The 22,551-nt window shown below is 43.1% G+C and overlaps 1 protein-coding gene across 1 annotated transcript; it reads left to right on the top strand.

The window, feature by feature from the left end:
• Positions 1 to 946: 946 nt before the first annotated feature.
• On the top strand, positions 947 to 14,153 carry LOC115113285 (NXPE family member 3-like). The gene is made up of 6 exons (XM_029640798.2): positions 947 to 1,230; positions 2,100 to 2,279; positions 7,235 to 8,016; positions 8,168 to 8,238; positions 11,838 to 12,059; positions 12,162 to 14,153. The coding sequence occupies exons 2-6, from the start codon at positions 2,130 to 2,132 to the stop codon at positions 12,710 to 12,712; spliced, it is 1,776 nt and encodes a 591-aa protein (XP_029496658.1). The 5' UTR covers positions 947 to 1,230; positions 2,100 to 2,129; the 3' UTR covers positions 12,713 to 14,153.
• Positions 14,154 to 22,551: the final 8,398 nt, after the last annotated feature.

The following is a 22,551-nucleotide window of genomic DNA, read 5'->3' as shown; positions in this document are numbered from 1 at the left end:
TTCTGAAGTCACTTTTATACTGAAACCTAACAAGCCTCGATCACACCGACATTGTTTTGGGGCAAAATGGTACGGTGCCTACAGTAGCATAATCTGGATATGTGTGCAGCAAAGGTTCAACATTCACCTTCTGCTACCATTTCTGTCAAGCCGTCTACACATACAGTTTGACGAATACGTTCGATAAATCCCAACATTTGCACCACACAGAACCCACTGCCTCCGCAATGCTGCAAGGCAAACGCAGCGTTCCACTGGAAATGAATGTAGTTTTGGTGTACCGAAATGCATATCACTGTCGGTGAGATCGAGGCGTTAATCTAACTTTAACCTTAATTTATTTCGACCCCTATGTCTACGCATGTTTTTTTTACCCTCCATCTTTGGTCACCTGACTCTTCCTTGACTGTCATGCTCACTTTATGTATCTGTGTGTATTTTATCTGTCCCCTTTCTTATTGTATCTCCCTTTCACAGGCCACAACCCTCCTCAGGCCAATTCCAAACCCCTTAAACACCAAATGTATATTACCCCAACTCCATCTAAACCATCACCCGATGTGCCTCGTTGCCTTTTCTGTGCGACAATTAAATCAATATAACGGGACCGTTATACGGGATCACTTTCTGGGTCCGTCTGCACCCATTCTTCCTTTTCACTGATGCCCCATGGTGACACTATAACCCAGATCAGCAGTCAGTAATATTATACATAATTGAATAACATCCATTGAAGGCCAGCCAACCTACAGTTCAGTTTACATGGATAAAAGCAACGGCATAATTTGTATATTCTAACAACCAAAATAGCGGTATGCTGGGTCAAATAAACTCGCAGAACAAAAAACATGTGGTCTCCACCACTAAGGTATAAAAATAACATGCTACACTTGATTTCCAGTATATGTGCTTTAAGCCTCGCCAAGAAGGGGAGGGCTTTGTACTGATATGATTTTATTAAGGTGACGTTCTATCATATCTACAGCACTGCTTGGGGTAACTGCAACTCTCCGGAAGACGATGTTGTGTTTCATCAAAAATGTAAACGGATGAATCTCGCTCTGAAATCTGACAGATTCGTAAAACGACACAATGAGCTGATACGCGCAGTGGTGAACATGAATATGATTGGTATAATCACAGCAGATGGTATGTTTGGCAGAGCCGCACAAAGGCACATCGTGTGACAGTGAGATCATCTCTAGCAACGCAACTTTCTGTTTCAACTAAGTAAGCATTTGCCATATTTCGCTATCACGTCAGATATGTGCATGTACAAGTAGCAAGAAAGCAAGCTTGCTAGCTGGCTAGCTAGAAGAGTCAACACAGAAATCGCATTGGCTAACGCTAGCTGCTAAGAATACTACAGTTGTTAGCTTGATTGGTTAACACGAACATATATTTATATTCGTTCCTCTATACAGCTATGACGTGCAGCAGAGCAAACACTGCATCTAAAGTGGACAGTCCGTTCTGCCCTCCATCTGTTGACATCACTGTCTATTTTTTTGTTACTGATAAATGTGTTTGGGAAAAACGATCCACGGACCGTGGTGGTAGGTTAGTACCAATGCTAGAGTATGTAGCCAACTGCAGGTAGCATGGACTAATAAAGGCAAATCATTGCATGGTCTGCCCGGTATAGACATAGTTAGCAGTCCTATGGCTGGCTGTTCCAGAATAAGTAGATTACAAATCTTAAAACAGAGCAGCACACTCGTGAGACAGATATTTTTGTTGCCTGAACAAATCATTAATTTACTGGCTGGAAATTGCTGCAGCAGTAGTAACTGTAAAGTGCATTGTGAACTATACAGCTGGCTAGTAGGTTTGAGTAGTGTACTGAATGTTGGAATACCAAGATATTACCTCAAATGAACCTGGATTCTCCACCCCAGAGCTAACAGTTCAATGATATATGACTCTGCAAGTGCTTTTCCTTTCTGACTGTAGATTGATTATAATGAAAAGTGAGGTCAAAGTAAGTGCTTCATAAAACAGGAAATCTGAATTGTTAACCTAGGGTTCCATGCTCAATGTAAATGCAAACACTTCCCCACTGTTGGCTTCTGACTCCTTTCTGACTTTGCTTATATCAGGGGGACTGATAGTGGCATGACACCGTTGCCATGGTGACATCAGACCGTGAGACTGGGCCTGATCATGGGAGGCAGAAAGGAGGCACTGTTTGGAAGAACCTGTCCAAATACACCCCTATCTTCTTTTTTCTGGCCCTGTCTGGAATCATCTTCCTGTTGCGCAACATTCACACTCTTGAGGTGAGGAGGGGAAGGGGAGAAAGGTATGTTTGTTGGAGTTGCTCTAGTAAGCGTTCTGATTGGAGGGAGTGGGGGTTGGACAAATCATTCTGAAGGATCACCACAACTCTGTCTTCCCTATTTCTAAGTGCGGAGGGGCTCAGTTCGTTTTTTCAGCTGGCGCTTGAGGAACTCTAGCTCTATTGTGGAGGAGAGAGAGAGAGAGAAAAAAACCAGTTGTTTTCCGTATGAAACCATCTAGTTAACGCTCAGAAACTCCCTTCCTTTTCACTACCTCCTCTATTGTTTCTTTACTCCGTTTCCCCTTTGTGATGAATGTGTTGTTTATCATTAATATCATCATATTAAGGACAATGTCAACAAAATGGGACAGTGATAGGCCTATAAGCTGAACAACCACTTCAGCAGTGAAATGTGCTTTGATGTTTCTTCCTTTCTCCCACATTTCTTTAATTTAACCTTTTATTTAACTAGGAAAGTCAGTTAAGAACAAATTATTATTTACAGTGACGGCCTCCTGTGGGGACGGGAGCCTGGGATAAAAAATAAATACGATATAAAGATAGGTCTTTATGTAGTGTTGTCTCTCTTGTTGTGATGTGTGTTTTGTCCTAAGACAACAATATAGCAAGGCAGCAACACATGACAACACAGCATGGTAGCATGACAACACAGCATGGTAGCAGCACAAAAACATGCTACAAACATTATTGGGCACAGACAACAGCACAAAGGGCACGAAGGTAGAGACAACAATACATCACACAAGCAGCCACAACTGTCAGTAAGCGTGTCCATGATTGAGTCTTTGAATGAAGAGATTGAGATAAAACTGTCCAGTTTGAGTGTTTGTTGCAGCTCGTTCCAGTCGCTAGCTGCAGCGAACTGAAAAGAGGAGCGACCCAGGGATGTGTGTGCTTTGGGGACCTTTAACAGAATGTGACTGGCAGAACGGGTGTTGAATGTGGAGGATGAGGACTGCAGTAGATATCCCAGATAGGGGGGAGTGAGGCCTAAGAGGGTTTTATAAATAAGCATCAACCAGTGGGAGATGACCAGTTTACAGAGGAGTATAGAGTGCAGTGATGTGTCCTATAAGGAGCATTGGTGGCAAATCTGATGGCCGAATGGTAAAGAACATCTAGCCGCTCAAGAGCACCCTTACCGTTCTGATCTGTAAATTATGTCTCCATAATCTTGCATGGGTAGGATGGTCATCTGAATCAGGGTTGGTTTGGCAGCTGGGGTGAAAGAGTAGCGATTACAATACAGGAAACCAAGTCTCGATTTAACTTTAGCCTGCAGCTTTGATATGTGCTGAGAGAAGGACAGTGCACCATCTAGCCATACTCCCAAGTACTTGTATGAGGTGACTACCTCAAGCTCTAAACCCTCAGAGGTAGTAATGACACCTATGGGTGGAGGGGCATTTTTCTTACCAAACCACATGACCTTTGTTTTTGAGGTGTTCAGAACAAGGTTAAGTGTAGAGAAAGCTTGTAGGACACTAAGAAAGGGAGGGGACAGCTGAGTATAAGACTGTATCAAAACAAGACGTTTATTCTTTCAGTGAAATACGGAACCGTTCTGTATTTTATCTAAGGGGTGCCATCCATCAGTCTAAATATTCCTGTTACATTGCACAACCTTCAATTTTATGTCATAATTGAGTAAAATTCCGGCAAATTAGTTCGCAATGAGCCAGGCGGCCCAAACTGTTGCATATACCCTGACTCTGCGTGCAATGAACGCAAGAGAAGTGACACAAGTTCACCTGATTAATATTAGTGGCTAACCTGGATTTATTTTAGCTAAATTTACAGGTTTAAAAAGATATACTTCTGTATATTGGTTTTAAGAAAGGCATTGATGTTACGGTTAGGTACACATTGGAGCAACGATACGCACCGCATCGATTATATGCACCACAGGACACGCTAGATAAACTAGTAATATCATCAACCATGTGTAGTTAACTAGTGATTATGATTGATTGTTTTTTATAAGAAGTTTAATGCTAGCTGAATCCCCCGAGCTGACAAGGCAGTTAACCCATCGTTCCTAGGCCGTCATTGAAAATAAGAATGTGTTCTTAACTGACTTGCCTTGTTAAATAAAGGTGTAAAAAAATAATTGTAAAAATCTGCCAAATCGGTGTCCCAAAAATACAGATTTCCGATTGTTATGAAAACTTGAAATCGGCCCTAATTAATCGGCCATTCCAATTAATCGGTCGACCTCTACCTAGGATCGAGCCTTGGGGTACTCCCTTGGTGACAGGCAGTGGCTGAGACAGCAGATTTTAGGACTTTATACACTGCACTCTTTGAGAGAGGTAGTTAGCAAACCAGCCCAAAGACCCCTCAGAGACACCAATACTCCTTAGCCGGCCCACAAGAATGGAATGGTCTACCGTATCAAAAGCTTTGGCCAAGTCAATAAAAATAGCAGCACAATATTGCTTTGATTCAAGGGCAATGGTGACATCATTGAGGACCTTTTTAAGGTTGCAGTGACACATCCATAACCTGAGTGGAAACCAGATTGCATACCCGAGAGAATATTATAGACGTCAATAATCAACTGACTGGATTTCTTGATAAGTTTTCCCAACACTTTTGAATAACAGGGCAGAATAGAATTAGGCCTATAACAGTTAGGATCAGCTTGATCTCCCCTTTTAAATAAAGGATGAACTGTGGCTTCCTTCCAAGCAATGGTAACCTCCCCAGACAGGCTTGGCGAGAGACAGGAGAGGAGACCGGAGAGACAGGCTTGGAGAGACAGGCTAGGAGAGACAGGCTTGGCGATGATGGGGGCAGCAACCTTAAAGAAGAAAGGGTCTAAACCATCTGACCCAGATGTTTTTTGGGGGTCAAGTTTAAGGAGCTCCTTTTGCACTTTGGACTCAGTGACTGCCTGCAGGGAGAAACTTTGTAGCGGGGCAGGGGAAAAGAGGGAGAAGCATCAGGGCTTGTCGCATTAGAAGGGGTGAGAGATGAGGAAATGTTGGATGGGCAAGGAGGCATGGCTGTGTCAAATAGGAATCCTGACTTAATGAAGTGGTGATTTAAAGAGCTCAGCCATGTGCTTCTTGTCAGTAACAACCACATCATCAACATTAAGGGACATGGGCAGCTGTGAGGAGGAGGGTTTATTCTCCAGGTCTTTATCTGTTTTCCAGAACTTCCTGGGGTTAGACCTAGAGAGAGAGAAGCGCTCCTTAAAGTAACTAACTTTGGCCTTCCGGATAGCCTGAGTGCGCTTATTTCTCATTTGCCTGAACAATAGCCAGTCAGCCTGAGTATGCGTGTGCCCAGCCTTTCACCAAATGCAATTCTTGAGGTGGAGTAACTCTGCAAGATCACGGTCGAACCAGGGGCTGAACCTTTTTAATTCTTATTTTCATTATGGGGCGTGTTTATTAACAATCCACTGAAAATATTAAAAAAGAAGGTTCAAGCTTCTTCGACAAGCTGATTCTATACCATTTTACAGAGGCCAGTTCATAAAGGAAGACATGGTCATGAAAGTTTTTTAACAAGCGTCTATGACAAATCACGACAGGTTGTTTCACTGAGCAGCCATTACGAACACAGGCTGTAAAAGAGTGATCACTAAGGTCATTACAGAAAACACCAGACTGCTACCTATCAGGATTATGTGAGGATAATATCAAGGAGAGTACCCTTTTCTCTGTGTTTGGAGTCATACCTTGTGGAATTGGTAATAATCTGAGAAAGATTTAGGGAGTCCCATTGCTTTAGGACTTGGTCTGGTGGTTTAAGCAGGTCCCAGTTTAGGTCACCAAGCAGAACAAATTCAGACTTGGTGTAAGGGGCCAGGAGAGTGCTTAGGGCAGGTAGGGTACAGGCCGGTGATGATGGAGGACGATAGCACTCAGCAACAGTCAACAAAGAGCTATTTGAAAGTTTAATTATTTAAACCAGCATATCAAATTGTTTGGGGACAGACTTGGTGGAGACAACCAAGCACTGAAGGTGATCCTTGGTAAAGATTGCCACTCCCCCACCTTTAGAAGATCTGTCTTGCCAAAAAAGGTTATAACCAGAAAGGTTAACATCAGTATTCAAATCACTCTTCCTTCCTTGGTTAGTGGTTAGAGTGTTGGGCCAGTAACCAAAAGGTTGCTAGATCGAATCCCCGAGCTGACAAGGTAAAAATCTGTTGTTCTGCCCCTGAACAAGGCAGTTAACCTACTATTCCTAGGCCATCATTGTGAATAAGAATTTGTTCTTAACTGACTTGCCTGGTTAAATAAAAAACACGTCTCAGTAATGACCAACACATCTGGAGGCAGATTTCTTGTAGAAAATGCCAGTGACTGGTCTTTGAACAGCAGGAGGGGACTTCAGAGGATGCTTCAAAGACTCTTGACACTTGTTGGTCCCAAAGGCCTCGACACCTTTTACTTCACACCTCAGTGTTTAATTGAATTTGTATCTGGTCTGTCCAAGCCTGGCAGCCTAGACTCAGCATTCCGTCCCATTAAAATATATAATTGTAATGTACTTTATTTATCCTTTTTCTTTTTCTTCTTGGCTTTCAAAATAGCATCAGACCAAACACTAGTCATTCAGTTCCAGGTTGGATGGTGTCCTCAGGTCTCTGCTGTTTGTTTGCTAGAGTACCCTCAGTATAGCTTGGAAAAATAACTTGGAAGCAGTAATATCTCTGGTTAATTCTGGTCAAAATTGGTTTGGAGTTTTTATCTGGAGTGAAGGCCATGCTTTGGAGGGTAGCATCCTGCATATGTACCTGCTGAAAAATCCAAGTTTATCTAACTTGAAATCTATCCTTTTGTAAAAAAAAACATGTTGAAAAATGTGAGAGCTCACATGCAGCTGTGTTTCTCTCTGAGGGGGTGTGTCTTTTAATCACCATCCTCCATTACTACCCTCCCTCTTGGTGACCTTTCCTCTTCTCCTCTACAGAAGCTCAACTGCCAAACAGTGTCGACACTCTACCAGTTCCAGAGCAGCATTCATTCAGCCTTCACCCCAGATGAACAACCTCCTGTGGATCACAACCGGAGCTACTGTGGCCACCTGGGCCTGGAGCCCTCAGCCGAGGAGGCTCTGGAGCAGCGTTACCTCCTGGAGTCCATCGCGTGGCCAGAGCCTCAGCCTCGGCTGACGCCTAGACCCCTGCGGCAGACCAGCGACCCTGCACACAGCCTGTTTGCAATCCTGCCAGGAGGGGGCGGGAGAGAGTGGCATGTGGGGGATCAGCTAGAGGCGCTAGTCCATATGCATGACTTCCAGGGGCGTCCCAAGCGTCACGGTGGGGACTTCCTGCTGGCCCGGCTGCATTCCCCAGAGTTGGGGGCGGGTGTTGCAGGACAGGTGCTGGACCACCGGAATGGGCTCTACTCAGCCGTGTTCCCGTTACTATGGGAGGGGTCTGTACGGGTAGAGGTGACACTGGTCCATCCTAGTGAGGCAGTTGCTGTGCTGCGTCGGTTACGAGAGGAACATCCCGACCGTGTCTTCTTCAAGAGTCTGTTCCGCTCTGGATTCCTGTCTGAGACCACCGTGTGCAACCTGTGCCTGCCAACCACCCGGCAGCCGCTGTGCAATTACACGGACCCTCACACAGGTGAACCATGGTACTGCTACAAGCCCAAACTGCTCAGCTGTGACACGCGGATCAACCACGCCAAAGGAGGCTACCAAAAACACCTGCTCACCAACAAAGAGTCACTGCTCTTCCAGAGGTTAGTGAGTGGTAGATGAGAGTATGTGAAGACTGTATGTTAGACCTATGTAGTAGTTGTGCCTTAGCTAGTAACATGTACCATTACAATGTTTGTTTCGGGTGTATGATTATTTTTTTTAAACAAAATAAGTCTGTTTGATTTTTCTCAGTGGTGTAAACATCAAAGTCCGTGTTCATGCTTCCGGGTCTGACAGTGTCATTGTGCAGCCTGAGAAGAAAGGTAAGACAGCAAGGGGAGGCTGCACGCATGCTAGTGTGCATCCGCGTGGTTGTTTGTATGGTGGGAGGTAGCCAGCAGATCTGACCCGCTTTCCTACAGCTGCACTAGGGTCGGACAGCATTCTTGTGGATGAGAAATGCATTGTACACTGAACTGTCCCATTATCCCAACTGTTACACCAAGAAGATTGAATGACTGCTTGGTACATTTTCTGAGCCATATCTTGCGCCGGCTCCGCAGTGTCTTAATATACACAGGAATGCTGTTCAATCCTAGTGCAACTGTAAGAAAGCGGGTCAGATCTGTTGGCTAGGTGGGAGGTTTAGGATTTGTTGGAAAGTGTAATGAAAAACCAGCATACCAAGTGAGTGCATGCAAATGAGGAAAAAGAGCTGCACCAGCACAGAGCCCTGGGAACCCCTTGTGTGACTATCCAAGCTGACTATCGACAGACAAGGGGTACCCCAGGGCTATGTTTTGGGACACTGTTGTTTTTGATCTGCATGCTATTGCATGGTATGCTTAAGCAATAAGGCCAGAGAGGGTGTGTTATATGGCCAATACACCACGGCTAAGGACTGTTCTTAACCATGACGCAACGTGGAGTGCCTGGATACAGCTCTTAGCCGTGGTATATTGGCAATATACCACAAACCCCCGAGGTGCCTAATTGATTAGAGCAGTAAAAACATGTTTTGTCATACCTATGGTATACGGTCTGATATACCACGGCTGTCAGCAAATCAGCATTCAGTGCTCGAACCACCCAGTTTATAATCAGTTTTGTACTGGATTTGTGGGTATGCAGTATTTGTGTGTGTTTTGTATCAATCTACAGTGCCTTCAGAAAGTATTCACACCCCTTGACTTTTCCCTCATTTTGTTGTTACAGCCTGAATTTAAAATAGATTAAATTTAGATTTTTTTTGTCACTAGCTGACACACGATTTTTTAATTTTTTTATTTCACCTTTATTTAACCAGGTAGGCTAGTTGAGAACAAGTTCTCATTTACAACTGCGACCTGGCCAAGATAAAGCATAGCAGTGTGAACAGACAACAATACAGAGTTACACATGGAGTAAACAATAAACAAGTCAATAACACAGTAGGAAAAAAAGGAGTCTATATACATTGTGTGCAAAAGGCATGAGGAGGTAGGTGAATAATTGCAATTTTGCAGATTAACACTGGAGTGATAAATGATCAGATGGTCATGTACAGGTAGAGATATTGGTGTGCAAAAGAGCAGAAAAGTAAATAAATAAAAACAGTATGGGGATGAGGTAGGTAAATTGGGTGGGCTATTTACCGATGGACTATGTACTGCTGCAGTGATCGGTTAGCTGCTCAGATAGCTGATGTTTAAAGTTGGTGAGGGAAATAAAAGTCTCCAACTTCAGCGATTTTTGCAATTCGTTCCAGTCACAGGCAGCAGAGAACTGGAAGGAAAGGCGGCCAAATGAGGTGTTGGCTTTAGGGATGATCAGTGAGATACACTTGCTGGAGCGCGTGCTACAGGTGGGTGTTGCCATCGTGACCAGTGAACTGAGATAAGGCGGAGCTTTACCTAGCATGGACTTGTAGATGACCTGGAGCCAGTGGGTCTGGCGACGAATATGTAGCGAGGGCCAGCTGACTAGAGCATACAAGTCGCTGTGGTGGGTGGTATAAGGTGCTTTAGTAACAAAACGGATGGCACTGTGATAAACTGCATCCAGTTTGCTGAGTAGAGTATTGGAAGCTATTTTGTAGATGACATCGCTGAAGTTGAGGATCGGTAGGATAGTCAGTTTTACTAGGGTAAGTTTGGTGGCGTGAGTGAAGGAGGCTTTGTTGTGGAATAGAAAGCTGACTCTAGATTTGATTTTAGATTGGAGATGTTTGATATGAGTCTGGAAGGAGAGTTTACAGTCTAGCCAGACACCTAGGTACTTAAAGATGTCCACATATTCTATGCCGGAACCATCTAGGGTGGTGATGCTAGTCGGGCGTGCGGGTGCAGGCAGTCGGTTGTGCGGGTGCAGACTATAATGTCGAAGTGGAATTCGTTTTTTTATAAATGTCTATAAATGAATAAATCAAAAGCTGAAATGTCTTTAGTCAATAAGTATTCAACTCATTTGTTATGGAAAGCCTGAGTAAGTTCAGGAGTAAAAATGTGCTTAACAAGTCACACGTTCCATGGACTCACTCTGAATTTCAAACACAAAGTCCAGGGAGGTTTTCTAATTCCTTGCATAAAGAAGGGCACCTATTGGTAGATGGGTTTAAAAAAGAAAGGAGGGGGAAAAAAGCAGACATTCAAAATCCCTTTGAGCATGGTGTTAATTACACTTTGGATGGTATGTCAATACACCCAGTCACTACAAAGATACAGACGTCCTTCCTAACTCAGTTGTCCAGAGAGGAAGGAAACCACTTGAGTATTTCACCTTGAGGCCAATGGTAAATTGAAAACAGTTACAGAGTTTAATGGGTGTGACAGAAGAGAACTGAAGATGACTGAGTGAGAAGAAGGAAGCATGCACATACATCCTGTTTGTAACAAGGCACTAAAGTAATACTGCAAAAAACATGGCAAAGCAATACACTTTTTGTCCTGAATACAAAGTGTTATATTTGGGGCAAATCCACTACAACAAATTACTGAGTACCACTCTTCATATTTTCAAGCATAGTGGTGGCTGCTTCATGTTATGGGTATGCTTGTAATTGGGGAGTTACAGGATTTTGAAAAAATAACTGAATGGAGCTAAGCACAGGCAAAATCCTAGAGGAAAACCTGGTTCAGTCTTCTTTCCACCAGACACTGGGAGATTAATTCACCTTTCAGTAGGACAATAACCTAAAACAAGGCGAGATTTACCCTGGAGTTGCTTACCAAGAAGACAATGAATGTTCACAAGTGGCCGAGTTACAGTTTTGACTTAAATCTACTTGGAAATCTATGGCAAGACCTGTAAATGGTTGACTGGCGATGAACAACAACCAATCACATCTTTTTAAAGAATAATCTGCAAATATTATACAATCCAGGTGTGCAAAGCTCTTAGAGACCTACCGAGAAAGACTCACAGCTGTAATCACTGCCAAAGGTGATTCTAACATTTATTGACAAAAGGTGTGAATACTTATGTTATATGAGATGCTTCTGCAAGCACTTCTAAAAACGTGTTTTCACTTTGTCGTTATTAGGTATTGTGTTTTTTATTTTACCTTTATTTAACTAGGCAAGTCAGTTAAGAACAAATTCTTATTTTCAATGACGGCCTAGGAACATTGACTTAACTGCCTTATCTGGCAGAACAACAGATTTTTACCTTGTCAGCTCGGGGTTCTTGCAACATTTCGGTTACAAGTCCAACGCTCTAACCACTGGGCCTCCTGCTCTAACCACTGGGCTACCTGCTCTAACCACTGGGCTACCTGCCGCCCGTGTAAATGGGTGAGAACCCCCCCCCCCCCCCAATGTAATCCATTTTGAATTCAGGCTGTAACGTAACAAAATGTGGAATACGTTAAGTGGTATGAAAACCTTACAAGTACAGTGCCTTCAAAGTAATGTTAGCTAGCGCATCATGCTGGCTCCTCTTTCAGACAAACCAGAGATGGAGAGCAGCAGTGTGAGAGCGGAGCCTATCAGGGTCACTCCATCTGGGTATTACTTCCAAGGGTCATGGCGAGCGCTGGGTGGTGTCGCAATGCATCAGTTTAACGACTCTTCTGCCATTACTCAGTGTCTGAAGGGCAAGGTGGTGTACATGTATGGAGATTCCACTGCTAGACAGTGGTTCGAGTACCTCAATGCCTTTGTCCCAGGTGAGTGTTGTCTGCTAAAGTCCAATGACATCAATCACTGTGCACTGTCTCGTGTGCTTTCTAACTCTCTGTTCTGTTTGTCCAACTTCCTCGTTATCACAGAGCTGAAGGAGTTCAACCTTCACAGTCCTAGGAATGTGGGGCCGTTCATGGCAGTGGACAGCACCCACAACATCCTGCTGAGATACCGCTGTCACGGTCCTCCAATACGCTTCTCCACTGTCATTGCCAGTGAGATGCGCTATGTAGCTAACGAGCTGGACGGCCTGACGGGAGGCCCTGATACCGTGGTGGTCCTCAGCGTTTGGGCCCATTTTAGCACCTTCCCTGTAGAGGTCTACATACGCAGGCTGCGCCACATTCGACGGGCAGTGGTGCGGCTTCTGGACCGGGCTCCGGGGACCCTGATAGTGGTGCGTTCAGCCAACCTCCAAGCCCTGGACCCAGAGGTGAGCCTGTACAATAGTGACTGGTTCTCAGTACAGCTGGACGGTGTGCTCAGGGCCATGTTCAGGGGTCTGGATGTCTTGCTGGTGGATGCCTGGGAGATGACCCTTGCTCACCACCTCCCCCATGCGCTCCATCCGCCTCCAGTCATTGTCAAGAACATGATTGACACTATCCTCTCTTACGTATGCCCAGAGAAGAGCTAGCCCGAGAAAGGAAAAGAGTATGGAAGATTACAAATTTGTGCGAGATGGGGAGTGTGGTTATGTTTACAAGAGTTACTTATAGTGTAATCACAAAGCTCACCTGTTTACTGCGAGCATGGCCTGATGTAGCCTAAGCCCTATCTGCTGTGTACCTGCTTCCTGTATATGGGATCCGCTGTTGTGAAGTGACCTAGTGTTTTTATCAACCATCTCACAGTCACAAATAAACCAGGAGAGTTGGGGAGATAAACAACGGGACTGATTGAATCAGTCAACTATGAACAGATTACTGACTTTGACCCCACCTACTGTATTTAAAGTTGAATGGCCAACATTTCAAAGGGTTCTTGTTTCAAAGGATTATTTTAAGAAATGTGTGTGTGAAAAGTTGTATGCAATAGTTTCTGACATTCAGTGTTTGTTTTATGGGAAACAGCCTTGTTATTGAATTGTGACTCACAGATTGTTAAAAAAAAAAAACTACAGACTTCAACTAATTCTGTTCAATACACTTTTGCAAAACTTGAATGGAATATCGGCTGCCATAGAGTGCAATAAGTATATGTAGGCTACTGCAGTGCAGTAGGGGAGTTTGAGAGTGGGAAATGCAGTATAACAAATGCATGGAAAATGACACATTTGCCAAATCCTGTACTTTAGACTTGCATTAATGATGTTCTCACTCTAAATATCAAGTATGTTTGGTTATACACAAACGGGAGCAAAGTTTCGAAGGTATTTTGACAAAAGTAAATGTGAGGAAAATAATACCAAACAATGGGCTTATGGTTACAAACCTCAATGTGAATCCAGCTCTGTCATGTCAAATAAATCAGTTTGGTTTAGTGTGGGCCTCTAGGAAATGCCCAAGGCATGTCGCCACAATTTAGCCTACAACCGAACAGATGAATATTTGTTAACTCAGTTCTGTACCAAATCATGTGCTTTCCTATGTATTCCATGTCTAAGGATGTTCAGAAACGTAACCCTTGAGGACTTTGTCTGCTGGTTTTTGTCATCCATTAAGAAGTGTACAGGCCTGAATCAGATGGTGATGGCAATGGCTAGGTCATCAACCAGCAGACAGCCTTCCTTCAGGACTGGCTTTATTCTTCTTATCCACTGTTATTTTTCAAGTACTTCTGCAACAGTTTACATCAAAATGTGACATTATTTACATCTAGGAATAACTTTTATCATGTAACTGTTTACCCTTTTTAAGACTCTTGTTAGGCAGTCTCAAAGTGATGCCATTTTGTAGCTATCGGTTACAGCAGTATTATTGCCTATGCCATACACCACAGCTGGAATGCTTTAACATGTTACCGTTTGCCAAGCTTCGCTATTGCCAAGTGTTACCTCACTTTCTACCAGTTACCATAACAGTGTTAACTTGCCACAATTCAAATATATCTCCCATTGAACAAGTGCAATAAAGTGATTGGTGATTTATTTATGAAGGAAGATAAGGTCTGACTAGATAGCTAGTCCATGAGAAGAACTTAAGATCAGTCTTCGTTGAACAAGTGCTTGCGTTACAACAGGTGCACACAAATCGTTGGGGCCTACATAAAGCTGTCACAACATCAGAGCTTTCTTTTCAGCACCATGGACTGAATCCTTATCACCGCTACACCTGGTTGTCAGCGGAGCCTTGTCTGGCAGCGAAACAGTTAATTCAGACTAATTTACTGCCTTTAAAAAAAGAACATGTAGTGGAAATGCTAACCGATAAGGAGAGACTTTGTTAAATCCTCAAACACTAGGGTAGCCTAGTGGTTAGAGCGTTGGACTAGTAACCGGAAGGTTGCAAGTTCAAACCCCCGAGCTGACAAGGTACAAATCTGTCGTTCTACCCCTGAACAGGCAGTTAACCCACTGTTCCCAGGCCATCATTGAAAATAAGAATTTGTTCTTAACTGACTTGCCTGGTTAAATAAAGGTAAAATAAAAAATTAATAAGAATTGCAATAATGAAGCTGGTCGACCCTCCACTCTGAGGTGGAAGGTCGAGGGCTCGATGACAAGAGTACGGAGGCGTTATATAATCAAGTTTTCTTATGCAAGCAGATGCAAAACATGGGATCTTGGTATGTGTATGTGTGTGGAGAACGAGACGAAATTGGGGTAAAGGGTACAGACTGTGAATTTGGTTGTCTTGTTCTGTAGCAACAGCCGCTTATTCTAGTCCTCTAGTGAGGTGCTAAACAACAGGAACTATCCTAGACGCCATTTCTCTGAAGTAGGTCAAAGGTTCCTTGAAGTGGAGCAAGCATGCATCTTTTGCTGTCTGCACTGATGGTGTGTGGTCGCACACACGTACACATACACACACACAAGCATGAACTTTTTGGAATGCCAGAAACCATACAGTCTTAGAAAGATCTTTCATTATACAAACATTAAAGATGTTTAACCAAAATGTCCCTTACATATAAGTGTTCTTCAAAGAACCCCCTTTAATGGTTCCTCGAATAACCTTTTGGGGATCGTTTTTTAACCCCCCCCCACCCCCACTATTATTATTAATCAGCATAACAATAACAAGAATAATACAATATAGTTGTCAATGTTTATTAGGATTTTAGGGCAATTCTACAATCTAAATATGAGGTAAACTCCCAGCAGAGCTCCAAGTTCAATCAGTATATCCTCTGGCGTGTTAATGTGTTGATATGCTTCGTATCCATAGCCAGAAGGATTTTACACTACATGGTGATCGAAAAGGTTTCCAGTTATATTCATCAGCGGTGTAGGGAGGCTGAAGTCTGAAAACAAAATTATAAATATACAGATGATTAACAAAACGTGCACACAACAGTCTTCAAACCTTGGTTTTTGTGGTAAATGTGAATGAAAGAACTGTTCACCTTTGACAATGGTTTTCATACCCATACCTTGTCCATAATGGAGAGATCTCTGGGATCCTCATTGAAGAGGTCAGAGAGGAGGAAGATGGCTGCTGTGACTGAGTCCTAAACATCCTCTCACTGTCAACTGTGTTTGCTGAAAATAAACTTAACATCTGTAAATATATGCATGAACATAACAAGATTCAACAACGGACATAAACTGAACAAGTTCCACAGACATGTGACTAACAGAAAATGAATAATGTGTCCCTGAACAAAGGGGGGGGGGTCAAAATCAAAAGTAACAGTCAGTAAGTTCCCGGACATTTCTGGGGGAATGGCCCTAGCTCTCACCCTCCAATCCAACAGGTCCCAGATGTGCTCAATGGGATTGAGATCCGGGCTTTTTGCTGGCCATGGCAGATCACTGACATTCCTGTCTTGCAGGAAATCACTCACAGAGCAGTATGACTGGTGGCATTGTCATGCTGGAGGGTCATGTCAGGATAAGCCTGCAGGAAGGGTACCACATGAGGGAGGAGGATGTCTTCCCTGTAACGCACAGTGTTGAGATTGCCTAAAATGACAACAAGCTCAGTCCGATGGTGCTGTAACAGACCATGATGGACCCTCCACCTCCAAATCGATCCCGCGCCAGATTACAGGCCTCGATGTAACGCTCATTCCTTCAACGATAAACGTGAATCCAACCAGCAACGGTGGGCTTGTGCCCATAGGCGACGTTGTTGCCGGGGATGTCTGTTGAGGACCTGCCTTACAACAGGCCTACAAGCCCTCGGTCCAGCCTCTCTCAGCCTATTGCCACATCTGCAGTCCTCGTGCCCCCTTGCAGCATGCCTAAGGCAGATGAGCATGGACCCTGAGCACTGATGGAGGGATTGTGCATTCCTGGTGTAACTCGGGCAGTTGTTGTTGCCGCTATCCTGTACCGTAGGTGTGATGTTCGGATGTACCGATCCTGTGCAGGTGTTGTTACACGTGGTCTACTGTCCGTCCTGTCTCCCTGTAGCGCTGTCTTAGGCGTCTCACAGTACGGACATTGCAATTTATTGCCCTGGCCACATCTGCAGTCCTCATGCCCCCTTGCAGCATGCATAAAGCACGTTCACGCAGATGAGCAGGGATCCTGGGCATCTTTCTTTTGGTGTTTTTCAGAATCAGTAGAAAGGCATCTTTTGTGTCCTAAGTTTTCATAACTGTGACCTTAATTGCCTACCGTCTGTAAGCTGTTAGTGTCTTAACGACCGTTCTACAGGTGCATGTTCATTAATTACGGTTCATTGAACAAGCATGGGGAACAGTGTTGAAACCCTTTACAATGAAGATCTGTGAAGTTATTTAGTTTTTTACAAATTATCTTTGAAAAACTGGGTTCTGGGTTCATAAGGTTTTACATTTACATTACATTTAAGTCATTTAGCAGACGCTCTTATCCAGAGCGACTTACAAATTGGTGCATTCACCTTATGACATCCAGTGGAACAGTAGTGCATCTAAATCTTTTAAGGGGGGTGAGAGGGATTACTTTATCCTATCCTAGGTATTCCTTAAAGAGGTGGGGTTTCAGGTGTCTCCGGAAGGTGGTGATTGACTCCGCTGTCCTGGCGTCGTGAGGGAGTTTGTTCCACCATTGGGGGGCCAGAGCAGCGAACAGTTTTGACTGGGCTGAGTTTTAGAGATACCATTAATACAAATTTGATTATAGCCTACATGTGATCTGCATAACATTATGCAACAAACCAATACCAATTGTACATACCTTTGTGTGCCTCCTCGTCAGTATACCTGCAAACACAGACAAACACAAATAGGTGGGCAGTTCAGTCATCTGCGCCCAATGAAGCTATAGCCTTCAACATATTCTTCTTATATATTTGTTGATTGACATCCATTGAATTGTATTTTTTTTTTTGTTTTATAAAGAATTTTAAAAGGGAGAAAGTGCTAAACAACACAGCCATTTGCACAAATATGAAAAGATAAATGGTATTATCATAAAACAATATCCATTTAGATCATACAAGGGAGAAACCTTACCTTAAATGGAGGAGATCTTAAAAATGTTCAGTTGAAGTGCCTGCACCTGCTGTTTTTTCAAATTCAAAGTTAGGTTCCTGCAAGAACCCTGAAGAACTAAGGAGGTTCCTCGATGAAGCCTACCCTCTATGGGGTTATTAGAAGTACCTTTTGGGGGCATCTTCCAGTTCCAAATACCCTAAGGTTCTTCAAAGAACTTTGAGGATCTTAGAAGAACCCTTGTTGAACCTCAAATTTTTTGAGTGTGTGAAAAAAAACAGTACAATCAAAGCTATGGTAGATATAACGTGATTTGACGTCATTCTATCTGTGACTTTGAGTGTTCTTGGATGGGCACTTCTAATGTAAATCTATGGCAGCACCCAAGGGGGCTTGAACTTTCCTAGCTCTCCCTATATATTTTGCGGGGACATAGTGTCCCCATGAGTGACAGAACACTGAGCCAATCACGGCGCAACTAGAGAAGATTACCAACCCCTACGCTCTGTATTTCCCGCTGGCTGCCCCACCACAACAGAAGGCACTGAGCTGGGCTGAAACACCCGCATTCTGGAGCTGCCTTACTAAAGAAAGCAAAAAAGAGACCATAAGCATCTTTATTAATTCAATATCATATTTCTGTTTTTGTTAAACAGGTGGGGCTCTCAGCTGCCCTGAATGACGGTCGTCACTGCTGTAATCACTTAATGAGTGTGTCATCATATTAGGTCGGTCGAGATTAACAACATTTCTCAATAGGTTCTGACATATCTTGCAATAATATAAACGCTCATGTATGGTAAGGTTTTCAAAGTATTGAATACAAACAGTATGTGTATGTCATGATCTGTGTCCATCTGTGTGTGGTTGGCACCAGTAAATCTCTGGTGACCACCAGCATATCCAGCCTGCAGAGACACAAGGCAGAACAGGCCCTCCTGTTACCTAGCAACCCCACAGGAGAACATGGGAGGGGGGCAGAGGAGATGGGAGACCCCCCCCAGCCTCAGCTCCAGCCCCAGTCTGGACAGAGACAGCACAGGAGAGTTGAGCAAGCTGGTAGGGACCGCAATCAGGACTGTTAAATGGTTTCAACCAGTTGCTGAAGCGATTGATTTTTTGCAGAACAACTTTGTAGATACAGTATTTGTTTTGGTATTATATACAGTACCAGTCAAAAGTTTGGTCACACTTAGTCATTCAACATTTTTTCTTTATTTTGACTATTTTCTACACTGTAGAATAATAGTGAAGAGATCAAAACTATGAAATAACATATGGAATCATGTAGTAAGCAAAAATGTGTTAAACAAATCAAAATAAAGATTATTCAAATTAGCCACCCTTTGTCTTGATTACAGCTTTGAACAACTTTGTAAAAAATAAAGAAAAATCCTGGAATGGGTAGGTGTGTCCAAACTTTAGACTGGTACTGTATACTGAACAAAAATATAAAAGCAACATGTAAAGTGTTGGTCCCATGTTTCATCAGCTGAAATAAATGATCCCAGAAATATGCACAAAAAGCATATTTCTATCAAATTTTGTGCATATGTTTGTTTACATACCTGTTAGTGAGCCTTTCTCCTCTGCCAAGATAATCCACCCACCTGACAGGTGTGACATATCAAGAAACTGATTAAACACCATGATCATTGCCCAGGTGCACCTTGTGCTGGGGACAATAAAAGGCCACTCTAAAATGTGTAGTTTTGTAACACAACACAATGCCACACGTCTCAAGTTTTGAGGGAGCATGCAACTGGCATGCTGACTGCAGGAATGTCCACCAGAGCTGTTGCCAGATAATTTTATGTTCATTTCTCTACCATAAGCCGCCTACAAAGTTGTTTTAGAGAATTTGACAGTACGTCCAACCGGCCTCACAAGCGCAGACCACGTGTAACCACGCCAGCCCAGGACCTCCTCATCCGGCTTCTACACCTGCAGGATTGTCTGAGACCAGCCACTGAGACAGCTGATGAAACTGGGTTTGCACAACCAAAGAATTTCTGCACAAACTGTCAGAAACCGTCTCAGGGAAGCTCATCTGCGTGCTCGTCGTCCTCACCAGGGTCTTGACCTGACTGCAGTTCGGCATCGTAAGCGACTTCAGTGGGCAAATCCTCACCTTTGATGGTCACGCTGGAAAAGTATGCCCTTCTTGAATATATCCCGGTGTCAACTGTACAGGGCAGATGGCAGACAGTGTGTATGGCGCCATGTGGTCTGTAAGCAAGTCTGTATTTTGCATTTATGGAATAATTTTGATGTGAAATGAAAGTAGAGGGATTTATGTTTCCAGAACCATACAGCAATTGAGATGTCTGGTCACATGTTTTGGCTTCCAATCCATTTCGCCTTTGAACAGAACATGTAGGCCCTTGGACTGTAAGGAGTAACGTTAGGCTCCTTTAGTGGATTTTTGGGCTAGGACTCTCCTACTGTATCTTTACTTAACTGAAGGATAAATCCTCCCAAATCAAAAGCGTCCAATGGATACAGAATAAAAGGCATCTCCATAGACAATGTGTTATATATGAAATAATGTGATACCATTATATAGCATTTATCCTAGGCACTAATGTATGTTGCTACTAGAGCAGTGATACTTATTCAAGTACTGCGCATTCTGTGCTTGAATTTGAACAATTTGTAAGTCGCTCTGGATAAGAGCGTCTGCTAAATGACTTAAATGTAAATGTAAATGTGGGTGAGCAGTTTGCTGATGTCAACATTGTGAACAGAGTGCCTTATGGTAGTGGTGGGGTTATGGTATGGGCAGGCATAAGCTACGGACAACGAATACAATTGCATTTTATCGATGACAATTTGATTGCACAGATACCGTGACAAGATCTTGTGACCCATTGTCGTGCCATTCATCCACCGCCATCACCTCATGTTTTAGCATGATAATTCACAGCCCCATATCGCAAGGACTTGTATTCCTCGAAGGTGAAAATGTCCCAGTTCTTCCATGGCCTTCATACTCACCAGGCATCTCACCCATTGAGCATGTTTGGGATGCTCTGGATCGACGTGTACGACAGCGTGTTTCAGTTCCGGCCAAGATCCAGCAACTTCACACAGCCATTGAAGAGGAGTGGGACAACATTCCACAGGCCACAATCAACAGCCTGATCAACTCTATGCGAGGGAGATGTGTCGCGCAGCATGAGGCACATGGTGGTCACACCAGATACTGACTGGTTTTCTGATCCACGCCCCTACTTTTTTTTGTTTAGGTATCTGTGACAAACAGATGCATATCTGTATTCTCAGTCGTGAAATCCATAAATTAGGGCCTAATGAATTTATTTCAATTAACTGATTTCCTTATATGAACTGTAACTCAGTAAAATCTTTGAAATTGTTGCATGTTGCGTTTATATTTTTGTTCAGTGTACTTTAGTAAAAGGCTTTGCTAATCTATATTGTGCAGTCACTGTTGTACCGTATTTCATAATGCATTATAACTCCTCCACCTTTGTGCCACAAATACACAGAATTATTGGTGTCCCAACACCCGCCAGACCATCCAGCCAAAGTCAGTTGAATTTGCCTCACAGAAGAACTGGAGATCCTGCCCCCAACTATACCTGTGGACAGGTGCTCACGTGACCCCATTAGGAAAAACTCTATTCTGTGTTAACACAGACAGCCACATTCTGATCTTTTGCCCAGTTATATGCCAAATATCTGACCTAATTAGTCAAAAGACCAATTAGTGGCAAAAAAAATCAGAATTGGGCTGTCTGTGTAAACAGCCTAAGTGATATACATATAGTGCCTTCAGAAAGTATTCCCTCAAAACTTGAGACATCTGTGGCATTGTGTTATGTGACAAAACTGCATATTTTAGTGGCCTTTTATTATCCCCCAGCACAAGGTGCACCTGTGTAATGACCATGCTGTTTAATCAGCTTATTGACATGCCACACCTGTCAGGTGGATGGATTATCTTGGCAAATGAGAAATGCTCATTGAAAGGGATGTAAACAAACATGTGCACAAAAATGTAGAGAAATAAGCTTTTTGTACATACGGAACATTTCAAGGATCCTTTATTTCAGCTAAAGAAACATGGGACCAACACTTTACATGTTGCCTTTGATGGGGGTCACCTTGGGGTCATGATAGGGGCTGCACCAAATGATTGAGGTATTATAATAATTATGCTTATGTTGTATTAATAGAAGTGGAAGGGCTATAAGACCCTCCCCTACTACAGTCATAGGGTCCTGAACCACAGACTAGCAATATATGCATTATAAGGTTTAATACTGTTCCACAGTTCTTTTCTGGTCTCTGCCTCTTATAGAAACGTGAAACAAGTCAGACACACCACTGTAAGCTACAAGGGAATGGAAAATTACTGCTGAGCCCTTAGAAAACACTGGACTATTGTTCTCTCCTGCAAGTTTGTATTACTGTATATGCATGGGCTTGGTCTCATGAGTAGAATGTGTTGACGTAGGCAGTTACATCACTATGGGTTGACTGCAAGCATAGTAAAGCAACTTTTACCTTTTTTATTCTTACTCTGAAACATGCGTGCTGTGTTTCCCTTGTCAACTTCTGTCTGCAATTGCATTAATAAAGTTTTGATTGATTTACTTAAAGATATTGTCTGATTTGCTGATTTCACCAATAAGCCAATGATTGACAAGGAACAAGGAACCTACCCCAACACCTTTATATTTTTGTTCAGTAAATTGCACAAAAATGATACATTTATGGATTGGATTTAAGGTATTGTTTTCTCTCTACTCAACCTGCCTACCACCCACCCCCTGCCCTTCATCCACAATAATGCATGACCCTAAACCTGCGGGTTATGAGTTAACCCGCACATCACTAGTAGACATCAACTGCTTCCTATCTCCTTTCACCACAACACACACATGAGCAAAATCAGTGTTAAATCATCAATAAAACAGTCAGTAG

Source organism: Oncorhynchus nerka, linkage group LG3 (assembly GCF_034236695.1).
Source record: "Oncorhynchus nerka isolate Pitt River linkage group LG3, Oner_Uvic_2.0, whole genome shotgun sequence".
NCBI classification, from domain to species: Eukaryota; Metazoa; Chordata; class Actinopteri; order Salmoniformes; family Salmonidae; genus Oncorhynchus; species Oncorhynchus nerka.
The sequence above is the reverse complement of the archived record's forward strand: the minus strand, read 5'-3'. Positions and strand labels throughout refer to the sequence as shown.